General features: G+C 50.4%; 1 protein-coding gene across 2 annotated transcripts in view; it reads left to right on the top strand.

The window, feature by feature from the left end:
• The first annotated feature begins 1,550 nt into the window (after positions 1-1,550).
• The window catches only part of phyhd1 (phytanoyl-CoA dioxygenase domain containing 1), a 57,950-nt gene continuing 44,248 nt past the window's right edge, over positions 1,551-15,252 (top strand). Inside the window, exons 1-2 of one of the 2 annotated variants that reach the window (XM_072488626.1) lie at positions 1,551-1,768; positions 10,783-10,941. In XM_072488626.1, coding sequence (XP_072344727.1) covers positions 1,721-1,768; positions 10,783-10,941 — 207 coding nt within the window. In that variant the 5' untranslated portion in view covers positions 1,551-1,720. The remainder of the gene's footprint in view (positions 1,769-10,782; positions 10,942-15,252) is intronic. The other variant, XM_072488624.1, reaches the window with a different exon arrangement.

Genomic DNA, 15,252 nt, shown 5'->3' with positions numbered 1-15,252 from the left:
GGGAACGGCCCCGTCGAGTTCCACGGGTCGCAGGCCGGAGGATCGCCGGAGACACCCAAAATGGCGATTCTCCGGCACCCCTGCTATTCTCAGGCCCGGATGGGCCGAGTGGCCAGGCTAAAACGGCGGGTTCCCCCCGGCGCCGTCCACACCTGGTCGCTGCCGTCGTGAACAGCGCGGGAACGCTGGGGGGGGGGGGGGGCGGCCTGCGGGGGGGGGGGGGGGGGGCGCGGGGGGGGGGGATCCTGCACCGGGGGTACCTCAAATGTGGGATGGCCCGCGATCGTGCCCACCGATCGTCGGGCCGTCCTCTCTGAAGGAGGACCTCTTTCCTTCCGCGGCCCCGCAAGATCCGTCCGCCATCTTCTTGCGGGGCGGACTCGGAGAGGACGGCAACCACGCATGCGCGGGTTGGCGCCGGCTATGCGGCGCCGGTCACGTCATGTATGTGGCGGCGCCTTTACGTGGCGACACGGCCTGGCGCATGTGGATGACGCGGCCCCGCTCCTAGCCCATTATCGGGCCATGAATCGGTCGGGGTCGGGCCATTTCGCGCCGTCGTGAACCTCAGCGGCGTTCACGACGGCGTGGGCACTTCGGCGCGGGAGTGGAGAATCCCGTCCCCTTTTTTTCACTTTCTGTGATGCCAGACTCAGTTAATACAGTAAAGTATCCTTCTATTGGAGTTAACAGCCTCATGACAAAGCAAAGTATAATCCTAGACCGAGAAATAAAAGTGCAAATAAAAAGGTGTAAATACTCACCTATCATTGGGACGAATATGGAATTCCTTGCCCAGTGAAGCAGTTGAGGCTCCTTCATTAAATGTTTTCAAGATAAAGATAGATAGTTTTTTGAAGAATAAAGGAATAAAGGGTTATGGTGTTCGGGCGGGAGAGTGGAGCTGAGTCCACAAAAGAGCAGCCATGATCTCATTAAATGGCAGAGCAGGCTCGAAGGGCCAGATGGCCTACTAGTTCTTATGTTCTTATGTAAGTGGTTCAAATTAGCGCTGTCACTGGATTGTTCATTCAGCAGCTCCAGCGCAGTGCGTGGCTTCAAGCGGGGAAAATAAAAACAACCGTGAGTTTGAACGCCGCCCGCTTGCAAGCGTGCCTGTCCAGATGTTCGGGTCGCCACGCCACACATGTGTGGGGGACCACGCCAGAGGAAGTTCTGGGCATGTTTGGGAGTGTGGACAGCCTCTGTCTTGGGCTTTTGCGCTTGAACCGCTTCCAGTGCTCTGAGATCACTGGTTTCGGTGTCTCCTTACACAGCACGGGTCAGTGACACAGCACAGAACCACAGGGCAGAAGGAGGCTTGTGAATGTATTCTCAGAAACGCAGAATCATCCAAATGGGAGAAATGTAAGAAGCACACGGTTACCCTGTAAGAGCCTGGGACAAAAATAATAACAGATTAACCTTTCAAAGGCCTCTTAGCCAGTGCTTGTAAAAGATTAACCTCAATCAGTGAGCTATCTATCAGCTCGGAACATCTCCTTTGTCTCTTACCTTGTTGAGAGGTCATTCTGGCTCCAGTTTAAATATCTATTTGGGAACCACTGCAGGTTGGGAAATACTTATTTCTACCTTTGGCCTCCAATAGTTAACGCTGGAGTGTCAGCCCTGTGCCCATGCGTATGTGACAGAGCGGAGCAGCTTGAGTTTGCCAAGTTAATACTCTCCATTCTCAGTCTCACCGTTTGGCTGAAGGCGAATGAATATGTTTCCAGATAACGTGGTCACCAAGGAACTCAGCACAGCGGTGAGTAGTGAGACATTTGTACGGTTAAAAGTTAATTCGGCAATTTTAGGAGGTCCCGGAGAAGATTGTGTCACCCTCACTTTGTTACACTGTTGGTGGCAAATGTGTTTCGATTCTGTACCGTGCGTGAATATTGGATATGATCTTAGAAATCATAGAATTTACAGTGCAGAAGAAGGCCATTTGGCCCACCGAGGCTGCACCGGCCCTTAGAAAGAGCACCCTACTTAAGCCCACACCTCCACCCTATCTGTACACATCCACCTTATCCTCATAACCCCACCTAACCTTTTTTGGACACTAAGGGCAATTTATCATGGCCAATTGACCTAACCTGCACGTCTTTGGACTATGAGAGGAAACCGGAGCACCCGGAGGAAACCCATGCAGACACGGGGAGAATGTGCTGACTCCACACAGACAGTGACCCAAGCCGGAATCGAACCTGGGACCCTGGAGCTGTGAAGCAATTGTGCTAACCACTATGCTACCGTGCTGCCCAAAGCGGAGCGGGAAAGCCACATTGCTCAGCCCTCTTTCTCTCTTTCTCCACTGATGCTGTCAGTCCTGCTGAGCATTTCTGGCGCATTCTGTTTGCGCTTTCCAGCGTTGTAGAGAGATTTGTGTTCAAAAATACATCATTACCAGATTTAAACCACAGTCTAACGTATCGTTTCCACATCACAGCAGGTTATATACATTAGATCAAACTGATTGATACCAGATTTAAACCCCATTGCTGCACCGAATCCGCGTTACACCACGTTTGAGACCATATTAAGTGGGATATCCGTCTGCATCATTGTAAATTGTCAATGGGAGGAGGGACATCTTCCATTGTTACTGTGGGAGGTTTTTTTTTTTAGCTTTACTTAAATTTTGGTTTCAGAAATGGCATAATTCTAGGAGCAGGTTCCTAGGCTGTTTTTGCTGTGGGACATGGTGCAGGAGGACATGAAAGTATATTTTTACAAGTGTATTTTGTCCCTGTTCCAGCAGGTTCTAACATACACTGGCATATAGTACCTGTGGGGCTCGAACGCTATTCATTCCAGTGCGCATCACAGCTGTCTTCACGTGCCACCTGCCAGGGATTTTTTTTAAAAAAAATATATTTTATTAAAGTTTTCAAACACAATTTTTTCCCCTTACAAATCAACAAAAATGGTAACGTGATAACTGATATATAACATTGTTTAAATAATATAATAAACTAACCAAATAACACGAAGTAATGCTCCCCCACCTACTCTCCCCATCTAGAACACAACCAATTTACCCCCCCCCCCCCCCGGGCTGCTGCTGCTGACTATCTATCTTCCCCCTAACGTTCCGCAAGATAGTCGAGGAACGGTTGCCACCGCCTGGTGAACCCTTGAGCCGATCCTCTCAGCGCAAACTTCATCCGCTCCAGTTTTATGAACCCCGCCATATCGTTTATCCAGGCCTCCAGTCCGGGGGGTTTCGCTTCCTTCCATAATAAAATCCTACGCCGGGCTACTAGGGACGCAAAGGCCACAATATCGGCCTCTTTTGCCTCCTGCACTCGCGGCTCATCCGCTACCCCAAATATAGCTAACCCCCAGCTTGGCTTGACCCGGACCTTCACCACCTTCGAGATCACTCCCGTCACTCCCCTCCAATACCCCGCCAGTGCCGGGCACGACCAAAACATATGTGTGTGGTTAGCCGGGCTTCCCCTGCACCTCCCGCACTTGTCCTCCGCTCCGAAGAACCTGCTCAACCTCGCTCCCGTTATGTGTGCTCTATGCAGCACCTTAAATTGGATCAGGCTAAGCCTGGCACACGAGGAAGAGGAATTTACCCTACTTAGGGCATCAGCCCACAAACCCTCCTCAATCTCCTCCCCGAGCTCTTCTTCCCATTTTCCCTTCAGTTCGTCCACCAGCTCCTCCCCCTCTTCTCTCATCTCCCGGTATATTTCGGACACTTTGCCCTCCCCGACCCACACCCCCGAAAGCACCCTGTCCTGGATCCCTTGTGTCGGGAGCAGCGGAAATTCCCTCACCTGTTAACTCGTGAACGCTCTCATCTGCATATACCTAAAGATATTCCCCGGAGGCAGCTCATACTTTTCCTCTAGCGCTCCCAGGCTCGCAAACGTCCCATCTATAAATAAGTCTCCCACTCTCCTGATTCCTGCCCGGTGCCAGCTCTGGAATCCTCCGTCCAGCCTCCCTGGGGCAAACCTATGGTTGTTCCTGATCGGGGACCACACCGAGGCTCCCGTCTGTCGCCTCCATTGCCCCCAGATACTTAATGTTGCCGCCACCACTGGGTTTGTGGTAAACCTTTTCGGGGAGAGTGGTAATGGCGCCGTCACCAGCGCTTTTAAGCTCGTTCCTTTGCAGGACATCATCTACAACCTTTTCCACGCCGCTCCCTCTCCCTCTATCATCCATTTGCGGATCATCGCCACGTTGGCGGCCCAATAGTAGTCGCCCAAATTCGGCAACGCCAGTCCCCCTCTGTCTCTGCTACGTTGTAGGAACCCCCTCCTTACCCTCGGGGCCTTCCCTGCCCACAAGAAGCTCATGATGCTCCTATCTATTTTTTTTAAAAAGGCCTTAGTGATCAGTATAGGGAGACATTGGAACACAAATAGGAACCTCGGGAGGACCATCACCTTAATTGCCTGCACTCTGCCCGCCAGTGACAGCGGCTGCATGTCCCACCTTTTGAAATCCTCTTCCATTTGCTCCACCAGCCGAGTCAGATTGAGTCTGTGTAAGGTCCCCCAGCTCCTGGCTATCTGAATCCCCAGGTATCGGAAGTTTCTTTCCACTCTCTTTAGCGGCAGGCCATCTATCCCTCTACTCTGGTCCCCAGGGTGTATCACGAAAAGCTCACTCTTTCCCATGTTAAGCCTATATCCCGAGAAATCTCCAAACTCCCTCAATATCTGCATGACCTCTGTCATCCCCCCCACTGGATCCGTCACATACAGCAATATGTCATCCGCGTAGAGTGACACTCAGTGTTCCTCTCCGCCTCTAACCACCCCTCTCCATTTCCTGGAGTCTCTCAGCGCTATGGCCAGTGGTTCAATTGCCAGCGCGAACAGTAATGGGGACAGCGGGCATCCCTGTCTTGTTCCCCTATGTGGTCGAAAATACTCCGACCTTTGCCGATTTGTGACTACACTTGCCGTTGGGGCCCCATAGAGGATTTTAACCCAGCTGACAAACCCCTCCCCGAATCCGAACCTCCTCAGCACCTCCCATAGATACTCCCACTCTACCCTATCAAATGCCTTCTCTGCATCCATTGCCGCCACTATCTCTGCCTCCCCCTCAGCTGGGGGCATCATTATCACCCCCAATAGCCGTCGCACGTTGACATTCAATTGTCTCCCCTTTACGAACCCTGTCTGGTCTTTGTGCACCACCCCCGGGACACAATCCTCTATCCTCATTGCCAGCACCTTTGCCAGCAACTTGGCGTCCACATTTAGGAGTGAGATAGGCCTATAGGACCCGCATTGCAGCGGGTCTTTATCTCGCTTCAAGATTAGTGATATTGTCGCCTCCGACATTGTCGGGGGTAGGGTCCCCCCTTCTCTGGCCTCGTTAAAGGTTCTTACCAGCAGCGGGGCCAACAAGTCCACATATTTTCTATAGAATTCCACCGGGAACCCATCTGGTCCCGGGGCCTCCCCTGCCTGCATGTTCCCCAGCCCTTTGGTCACCTCATCCACCCCAATTGGCGCCCCCAGGCCCTCCACCTCCTGCTCCTCCACCCTCGGGAACCTTAGTTGGTCCAGAAACTGCTGCATCCCCTCTTTTCCCTCCGGCGGTTGGGACCTATATAATCTCTCGTAAAAGGTCTTAAACACCTTGTTTATCTTCCCTGCTCTCCGCACCATGGCTCCCGTTTCATCCCTAACTGGGGGGCCAACAGGCGACTTGCCTTCTCCCCATATTTATATCTCATTCCCTGCGCCTTCCTCCACTGTGCCTCTGCCCTCCCTGTGGTGAGCAGGTCGAACTCCGTCTGGAGTCGTCGCCTCTCCCTGTATAGTCCTTCATCCGGGGCCTCCGCATATTTTTTATCTACCCTCAGAATCTCCCCCAGTAATCTTTCCCTTTCTTTGGCCTCTGTTTTCCCCTTGTGAGCCCTGATGGAGATCAACTCTCCCCTGACCACCGCCTTCAGTGCTTCCCATACTACTCCCACTCGGACCTCCCCATCGTCGTTGGCCTCCTGGTACCTTTTGATACATCCCCGCACCCTTCCGCAGACTCCCTTGTCCGCCAATAATCCCACATCCAGTCACCAGAGTGGACGCTGCTCCCTCTCCTCTCCTAGTTCCAGATCCACCCAGTGTGGGGCATGGTCTGAAACAGCTATGGCTGAGTACTCAGTTCCTTCCACCCTCGAAATCAGTGACCTTCCCAAAACGAAGAAATCTATCCGGGAGTATACCTTATGGACATGGGAGAAAAAGGAGAACTCTTTGGCCAGCGGCCTAACAAATCACCACGGATCCACTCCCCCCATTTGGTCCATAAACCCCCTAAGCACCTTGGCCGCTGCCGGCCTTCTTCCGGTCCTAGATCTAGATCTATCTAACCCTGGGTCCAGCACGGTGTTGAAGTCCCCCCCCCATTACCAGGTTTCCTACCTCCAGGTCCGGGATACGTCCCAGCATCCGCTTCATAAATCCCGCATCATCCCAATTTGGGGCATATACATTAACCAGCACGACCTCCAATCCCTGCAGTCTGCCGCTCACCATCACATATCTGCCACCGCTGTCCGCTACAATGTTCCTAGCCTCGAACGACACCCGTTTCCCCACCAATATGGCCACCCCTCTATTCTTTGCGTCCAGCCCTGAGTGGAACACCTGTCCCACCCATCCTTTCCTTAACCTAACCTGGTCCACCACCTTCAGTTGCGTCTCTTGGAGCATGGCCACGTCTGCCTTCAGTCCTTTTAAGTGCGCGAACACTCGGGCCCTCTTAACCAGCCCATTTAGGCCTCTCACGTTCCACGTGGTCAGCCGGACTGGGGGGCTGCCCGCGCCCTTCCCCTGTCGACTAGCCATCACCCTCTCTGGGCCAGTCCCACGTCCCGGTTCCGCGCACCCACCCGTCCCCCAGGCGGTGCATTCCCGCCCCGACCACCTTTTCTTTTACCAGTTCCCTTTCGATCTCCGCAGCAGCAACCCAGTTATTCCCCCCCACCCCCCACTAGACCCCCATCTAGCATGGTTACTCCCCCCATATTGCTTCCGAAAGTCAGCTGACTTCAACTGACCCCGGCTTCTCCCGCTCTCTCCTTGACCCCCCCGTGTGAGGAACTCCCATCCACCTTGCGCCTATCTTCCCGCCATCATCTTTCTGACGCGGGAATGAGAAAAAGAAACCCCACGTTCTCTAGAGCCGTCCCGCCCCTCATGGCGCAGCTCCCCCTACCGCCCCACTCCCATTCCCCATCCCCCGCCTGTGTCTCTTCTTCCCCCCCACCGGCGCCCACATTTCTCAATGTCCCCCCCCTCCCCAGTTTACATCTCTATATATATCAGCATTGTCGTTTCCCCTCCAACATCAGTCCCTCAGTTCTGATCCAGTTTCTCGTTTTTAATGAAGGTCCATGCTTCTTCCACCGTTTCGAAGTAGTGGTGCCTCTCCTGGTGTGTGACCCACAGTCGCGCCGGCTGCAACATCCCGAACTTCACTTTCTTCTTGTGCAGCACCTCCTTGGCTCGATTGAAGCTCGCCCTCCTTCTCGCCACATCCACACTCCAATCCTGATACACTCGTATCACCGCATTCTTCCATCTACTACTTCGTACCTTCTTGGCCCATCTCAGAACCACCTCTCTGTCATTGAAGCGGTGAAATCGCACGATCATCGCCCTAGGCGGTTCTCCCGCCTTTGGTCTCCTCGCAGGGACCCGGACGGCCCCTTCCACTTGAAAGGGGCCCGAGGGGGCCTCAGCTACCATTAGCGAGCGTAGCATCGTGCTCACGTAAGCCCCGCCGTCAGCTCTTTCCACTCCCTCGGGGAGACCCAGGATCCGGAGATTCTTTCTCCATGATCTGTTTTCCAGGACTTCAATCCTTTCGGTGCACTTCTTATGGAGCGCCTCGTGCGTCTGCATTTTGACCGCTAGGCCCAGGATCTCGTCCTCGTTGTCAGTCACCTTCTGCTCCACCACACGGAGCTCTATCTCCTGGGCCTTTTGTGTCTCCTTAAGCCCCTCAATTGCTTGTAGCATCGGGGCCAGCACCTCCTTTTTTAGCAGCTCCACACACCGTCTTAAGAATTCATCCTGGTCCGGTCCCCATGTTGCCTGGGCTTTCTCCGCCGCCATCTTGCTCCTTTCTTCCTTCTGCCATTGCCCTCGAGGATTCTTCGCGATCTGGCTGCCGCCGCCGATATTTTTCTGTTTCGTTGGGGGGGACTCCCTGTTGCCTCACCCCACACCGGGTTTCGTCCCGAAAAAATTCCCCGTTGGGGCTCTTAAAAGAGCCCGAAGGTCCGTTCGAGCTGGAGCCGCCGAAACGTGTGGCTTAGCTGGTCCTCGCCGCAACCGGAAGTCTCCCCTGCCAGGGATTATTGAATAGCAGGCTAGCGCAGAAATCCTAGCTAATCCCAAATAAGGAATTAAGAAGGCAAATTAAATTTTTTCCTTCATTGCAAGACGGGTGGAGTTGAAAAACAGGGAGGTTATGTTGCAGCTGTTTAGGGTGCTGGTGAGGCCACACCTGGAATACTGCATACACTATTGGTCTCCTTGCTTGAGAAAGGATGTACTGGTACTGGAGGGGTTGCAGAGGAGATTCACTAAGTTGATTCAAGAGCTGAGAGAATTGGCTTACAAGGAGAGACTTGAGTAGACTGAAACTATACTCATTGGAATTTAAAAGAATGAGGGGGGATCTTATGACATGTGAGTGTCCCTTTAAGAAACGTTTTTGCCTCATCACATGGCTTCAATGATGTTGTTGTGTGGGTGGAGCTGGGCTGTGGCACTTTCACATTTGGCTGCTGCGGACTCAGACAGAGAGCAGATGTTTTTTTGCCTCTCTATCTTAATTTTAAAAGCTGTTTCCATACTGCTTGGTAACTTAAAACTTTCTGGAAGGAATTCAAATCTGCTGTTTGAAAAGGGGAACAGAGTATCAATAACATGTGAGAATGCCGTGTGCTGGGCCACGCCTTTGAAAAGGGGTTTCTGGTTTTACTTGGATTTTATTATTGAATTGGAACAGTTAAGGGGAAATTCATTAAGGGTTATACATAGATTACTGTAGCTGTGTGGGGTCTTTATGTTTGTAGTTGCTAAAAATTCTTGCTGTGTGTGTTTATACAAATGGTAAATAAAGTATTGGAATAAAGCTTGTTTTTTTTTGATTAAAAATGCCTAAGAAGTCCATTGAGTCACACCCGAAAGACAGGCTCGTGTGCTCATCTTAGCCAAATTTAACATAAAGTTTGTAGGTCAGGTGGACTCCATAATACACTTTGAAGTTGTTAAACCTTGGCCCATAACACTTATGGAAAGATATAAAATTATGAAGGGAATAGATGAGATAAAAGCAGGGAGGTTATTTCCACTGGCGGATGAAACTAGAACTGGGGGCATAGCCTCAAAATAAGGGGCAGAAGATTTAGGACTGAGTTGAGGAGGAACATCATCACCCAAAGGGTCGCAAACCTGTGGAATTCACTCCCTAGTGAAGCAGTTGAGGCTACCTCGTTGGATGCTTTTCAGGCAAAGATAGATAGATTTTTGAACAGTAAAGGAATTAAGGGTTATGGGAAGCGGGCATGTAAGTGGAGCTGAGTCCACAAAAAGATCAGCCATGATTTTACTGAATGATGGAGCAGGCTCGAGGGGCCAGATGGCCTACACCTGCTCCTAGTTCTTATTTTATTAACATCAACCCAGGGAATTGCTGCGGCAAATTGTAGTTCCCTTGCCACCACTCCTTTCAAATGTGCAAACACTCCTCTTAATAATAATCTTTATTAGTGTCACAAGTAGGCCTACATTAACACTGCAATGAAGTTACTGTGAAAATCCCCCAGTCGCCACACAACGGCGCCTGTTCGGGTACACTGAGGGAGAACGTAGAATGTCCAATTCACCTAATGCAAAAACTTGCATTTACATAGCACCGTTCATGATCTCAGGGCGTCCCAAAGTGCTTTTTGAAGTGTTGTCACAGTTGTAATGTTGGGAGCACAGTATCCAATTGTGTACCGCAAACTCCCACAAACAACAAAGTGATAATGATTGGATAATCTGATGATTAAATATTGGTCAGGACACCGGGGATACGTCCCTTGCTCTTCTTTGAAATAATGGCATGGGATCTTTCGCGTCCACCAGAAGGGACTGACAGAACAGAACCTCAATCTAACATCTCATCGAAAAGGGAGCATCTCCATCAGTGCAGTACTCGAGCATCGGCCTTGATCTTTGCGTTCAGGTTTTTGGAGTGGGACTTGAACTCACAACTCCAAGAAGGGATAAACTTGCCCTTAAAAAGAACCTTTTGGGATGTTTCAGATCACTTCACAACCAACCAGTTCATTTTGAAGCATTGTCACGGTTGTTGTACAGATAAATGCAGCAGCCAACTTGAAACTACAAAGTTCCACAAGCAACGAGCGAGATGCAAATAACCAGCTAATCTGTTTTTGACCCTGCTCACTGAGACACAAATAATAAGAACTTCCATGTTCTTCTTTGAAAAATGTCATCACCGCCTTTTCAATCTGCCCAAACACACATGCGCAATTCCGATTCAATGTCTCAACCGAAAGGTGACTCCTCTGATAGTGCAGCACTCACTCATCACTACATTAAACTATTGGCAAGATTATGTGTGGAACTCCTAATCTAAGGTTTGAACGCACGCCCATTTCACTCAGAAGTGAGAGGGGTTATCACTGTGCCGACCACGGCTAAAGAGGTTAATGAGCAAGTTTGGATCTAATTTGTCTGTTAAAACTTTATTTCTCCTCATCTTCAGTTCAGGAAAGACGGCTTTGTTGCAATTGAAGGGTTTTTCACAGTGGCTGAGTGTGACTCCCTGAGAGCACGGATCTCAGACATCATTGATGAGATGGAGGTCCCCCAAGAACTTCAGACTCAATTCTCAACGCAAGAAACGGAACAGATTCAAACACAGGTCGGTGTTTAGTTGTGTGTGAAATAATTGGGTATTGCTGTAAAACGAAAACAAAGGTAGTTTTAAGGGATTTATATTTGTATTGTTAATCATTAGAAATAAGGTATAGTTTTAAATTAATTTAATTTAATGTTCCTTTGCCTGGAAGGGTAAAACCTATAGTTAGATTCATGCTGAACAAAGGTGTTTGTACATTTGGGGGTTGGTTTAAGTTCAAAACTTGTCTCTATTGTGCTTAAAGGGGGCTACGGTGTGAACAGTAAATAAACCAGCAGTGGTTGCTTCACAACTGGGGCCTTGTAAGGTAGAGAAGCTTTTAAGTTTTAGTTTAGCTGAATTTGATTGAGGTTGGAGACAGGCAGAGGGAGAGGAGGCTGCTCTCACAGCTCTGCAAGAAGCAGTTATGTTTAGAAGGCTAAAGATGGAGCACCTCTCTCAGCCTTGCTAAAAGAAAAGCCATACTAAGGAGTAATGGCTACAAAAAGTGATGCTGGAAACCAAAAGTCCAGCTAGTTACGGAAACTAGAAAAATGAAAAGCATTTCCCAAGAAGTCTGGTGTTATCAGAACAGAGGAAACAGAGAACCAAACCAGATTACTGCTTGGTAAAGTCACAGAGAGTTGAAAAGGCATTGGATCGCGAGAGGCCAGAAAGATATCTGCAGTAGTGCTAAGATTTGCAAGAAATTACTACAGTTTGGGAGGTGTTATTTGTGGAAATTGGTGGCTGGACCTGGAGTTTGTGTAAAAGCCTTTAAGACAAAGGAAACCGGAAGGGAGAGGTGTAAAACCTGAAAGAGAAACCTTGATAAAAGCAGCACAGGGAAAGGATAACTTAAAAGAAGATTGGAAAGTGTGACTTTTGAAAGCGGAATTTTAAATCCCTCGGTGTGGAAGTCGGAGTTCGGTGAGAGAAGCTCGCTCACAGCATAAGAATCATCTGGAGGGATTTTGAGGAGAATTCCACAGATATTCACCTGGATTCAAAGAGGAGTGTGGCTTACCACAGTCATCATGTGTGCTTAAAAGGGACTTTGTGTGTTAATGGAACCAATCTAGCTTAAGATGTACTTTGTATTTGCGTTAATCTTAAAATTTGTGCGAGATTGATAAAGTGGGCGGGGGGGGGCAGTAAAGGAACATTCTATCATAATCAAGTTTTTTCAGGTTTACTAAATGTTTTTGTTTCTTGTCATTAAAACTAATTAGCGGTCCTCTGACTCTGTTCCTCCACGGTTTATAAAAAATCGTAAAGGTACAGGGCGGGATTCTCCAACCCCCTGCTATGTTGGAGAATCGCCGGGGGGTGGCGTGAATCCCGCTCCCGCCGGTTGCCGAATTCCCCGGCGCCGGGGATTTGGCGGGGGCGGGAATCGCGCCATGCCGGTCGGGGGCCGCTGGCAGTGGGCCCCCTGGCGATTGTCCGGCCCGTGATGGGCTGAGTGGCCATCCGTTTTCGGCTGGTCCCACCAGCATACGTTACGACAGGTACTTACCAGCGGGACCTGGCTGCGCGGGCAGCCTCCGGGGCCCTCGGGGGGGGGGGGGGGGGCGCGGGGCAATCTGGCCCCAGGGGGGTGCCCCCATGGTGGCCTGGCCTGCGATCGGAGCCCACCGATCTGCGGGCGGGCCTGTGCCGTGGGGGCACTCTATTCCTCTGGGCGGGCTGGTGTACCGGTCCGCCATGGCCTGTGCGGAGATGAACCCTCCCCCTGCGCAAGCGCTGGGATGACACCAGCATACGCTGGCGCTCCTGCGCATGCGCCAACTTGCGCCGGCCGGCAGAGGCCCTTCGGCGCCGGTTGGCATGGCGCCAAGCTCCGGCGCGGCGCAAACCACTCCAGGGCCGGCCTAACCCCTGAAGCTGCGGAGGATTCCACACCTTTGGGGCGGCCCGACGCCGGAGTGCTTCACGCCACTCCTTCCCGCCGGAGTTGCCTGCCCCGCCGGTTTCCGAAGAATCCCGCCCACAGTCTTTTGAATCATCTTCCCGTCCAGTTATATCAGCAACTGGAATTGTAACACCTTATGTTTGGCAATGATCACTACACATGTGCCGCAGTTGCTTTGTGTGTATGACAGTGTGTCTTATGGATGTGTTATTTTAACTTACTAAAATTTTCAAATACAAAAGGAAAGTTGACTTGCGTCAGATTGACCAATAGAACTTACATTAGCCTCTTGCTTTTGTACTTGCATTCTTGTGATCTCTTTTGGGGGAATTTTAACGTCTTTTTGTTTATTTTCCATGCTTGTTTTTCCAACTCTGTCATTCCAGTTAAGATAACTGGTGGCATGTCTCTTTTCCAGTCAAATGAGCAAGACTGGGTTAGAATTTGGGACATGACTCCGTGTCGCCTATTTCTTTCGTTCAAACATGGACAAAAGAGCTGAATTTCAGAGGTGAGGTGAGAGTGACTGCCCTTGACATCAAGGCAGCATTTGACAGAGTATGGCATCAAGGAGCCCGAGCTAAACTGGAGTCAATGAGAAGCAGGGGGAAAACTCTCCATTGGTTGGAGACATACCCGGCACAAAGGAAGATGGTTGTGGTGGTTGGAGGTCAACCATCGCAGCTCAGGACATCACTGCAGGAGTTCATCAGGGGAGTGTCCTAGACCCAATAATCTTCAGTGCTTCATCAATGACCTCCCTTCCATCATAAGGTCAGAAGTGGGGCTGTTTACGGATGTGTTCAGCTCCATTCGCGACTCCTCAGATAATGAAGCAGTCCATGTCCAAACGCAACCAGACCTGGACAACATCCACACTTGGGCTGACAAGTGGCAAGTTACATTTGCGCCACCCAATTGCCAGGCAACGACATCTCCTACAAGAGAGGATCTAACCACCGCCCCTTGACATTCAATGGCATTACCATTGCTGAATCCCCCACAATCAACATCCTGGGGGTTACCAGGATGATTGATCAGAAACTGAACTGGACTAGCCATATCAATACTGTGGCTACTAGGGCTGGTCAAAGGCTGGGAATCCTACAGTGAGTAACTCGCCTCTTGACCCCCCAAAGCCTGTCCACCATCTACAAGGCACAAATCAAGAGTGTGATGGAATACTCTCCAATTGCCTGGATGAGTGCAGCTGCAACAACACTCAAGGAGCTCAACAGCATCCAGGACAAAGCAGCCCCGCTTGATTGCTCCCCCTTCCACAAACATTCAAACTCTCCACCACCTACGAACAGCGGCAGCCGTGTGTACCATCTACAAGGTTCCTCAGACAGCACCTTCCAAATCCACAACCATCTGGAAGGACAAAAGCAGCAGATACCTGGGAACCCCACCACCTGGAGGTTCCCCCCCAATCACTCACCACCCTGACTTGGGAATATATTGTCGCTCCTTCACTGTCGCTTAGTCAAAATCCAGGAACTCCCTCCCTAACAGCACAGTGGGTATACCTACATCTTAAAGACTTCAGCAGTTCAAGAAGGCAACTCACCACCGCCTTCTGAAGGGCAACTAGGGATGGGCAATAAATACTGGCCTAACCAGCGACGCCCACATCCCGTAAATGAATAAAAATCACGTATGTAGTACTGGGGTAGAATTGAAAATAAATAAATGTCCAAACAAGTGTTGATTTGGAGATTTTTTTCTTGTATTATTACTGAAGAAAGAGACATCGTGTTGAATTTAAAAATAAATTGTTGTTCCTTTGACTATTGGGATTCTTGCGAATCTGTCCTGATGAGTCCAAGGCAAAATGCTTCAACATCATGGGCAAAATTTTCCTACCCGCCCCGCCACATTTCTGCGCCGACCGGCCGGCGGGAGTCTCCGTAACACCGGCCGGTCAATGGGGTTTCCCATTGTGGGGCAGCCCCACGCCGTCGGGAAACCCCCGGGCGCCAGCAGAACGGAGACTCCCGCCGGCGGAGAATGACGCCCCATGTCTCTTTTTCTTTTTTTTTAATAAACAGTTTTAATGAGGTATTTTTTGGCATTGTAAACAGTAGAATTAGAGAACGAGAAAACAAAAGGACTGTACAGTAAACAAAGTACATAGTGCAATTGCCGTAGCCTGCCCCACCCAGATCTGCCTAATTGACCTCCTATACTACATTCCCCTAACCCTCCCTCCCCCCCTCCCCACCCCCCGCTGATGCTTTTTTCTCCGCAAAGAAGTCAATGAATGGTTGCCACCTCCGGGCGAACCCTAACAACGACCCTCTCAAGGCGAACTTGATTTTCTCTAAGTCCAGGAAACTCACCATGTCTGACAGCCAGGCTTCCGACTTCGGGGGCTTTGAGTCCCTCCAAGCTATAAGTATCCGTCTCCGGGCAAAGGC

The sequence above is a fragment of the Scyliorhinus torazame genome, chromosome 22, assembly GCF_047496885.1.
Source record: "Scyliorhinus torazame isolate Kashiwa2021f chromosome 22, sScyTor2.1, whole genome shotgun sequence".
Classification (NCBI taxonomy): Eukaryota; Metazoa; Chordata; class Chondrichthyes; order Carcharhiniformes; family Scyliorhinidae; genus Scyliorhinus; species Scyliorhinus torazame.
Note: the sequence above shows the minus strand (reverse complement) of the source record. Positions and strands in the feature narration are given on the sequence as shown.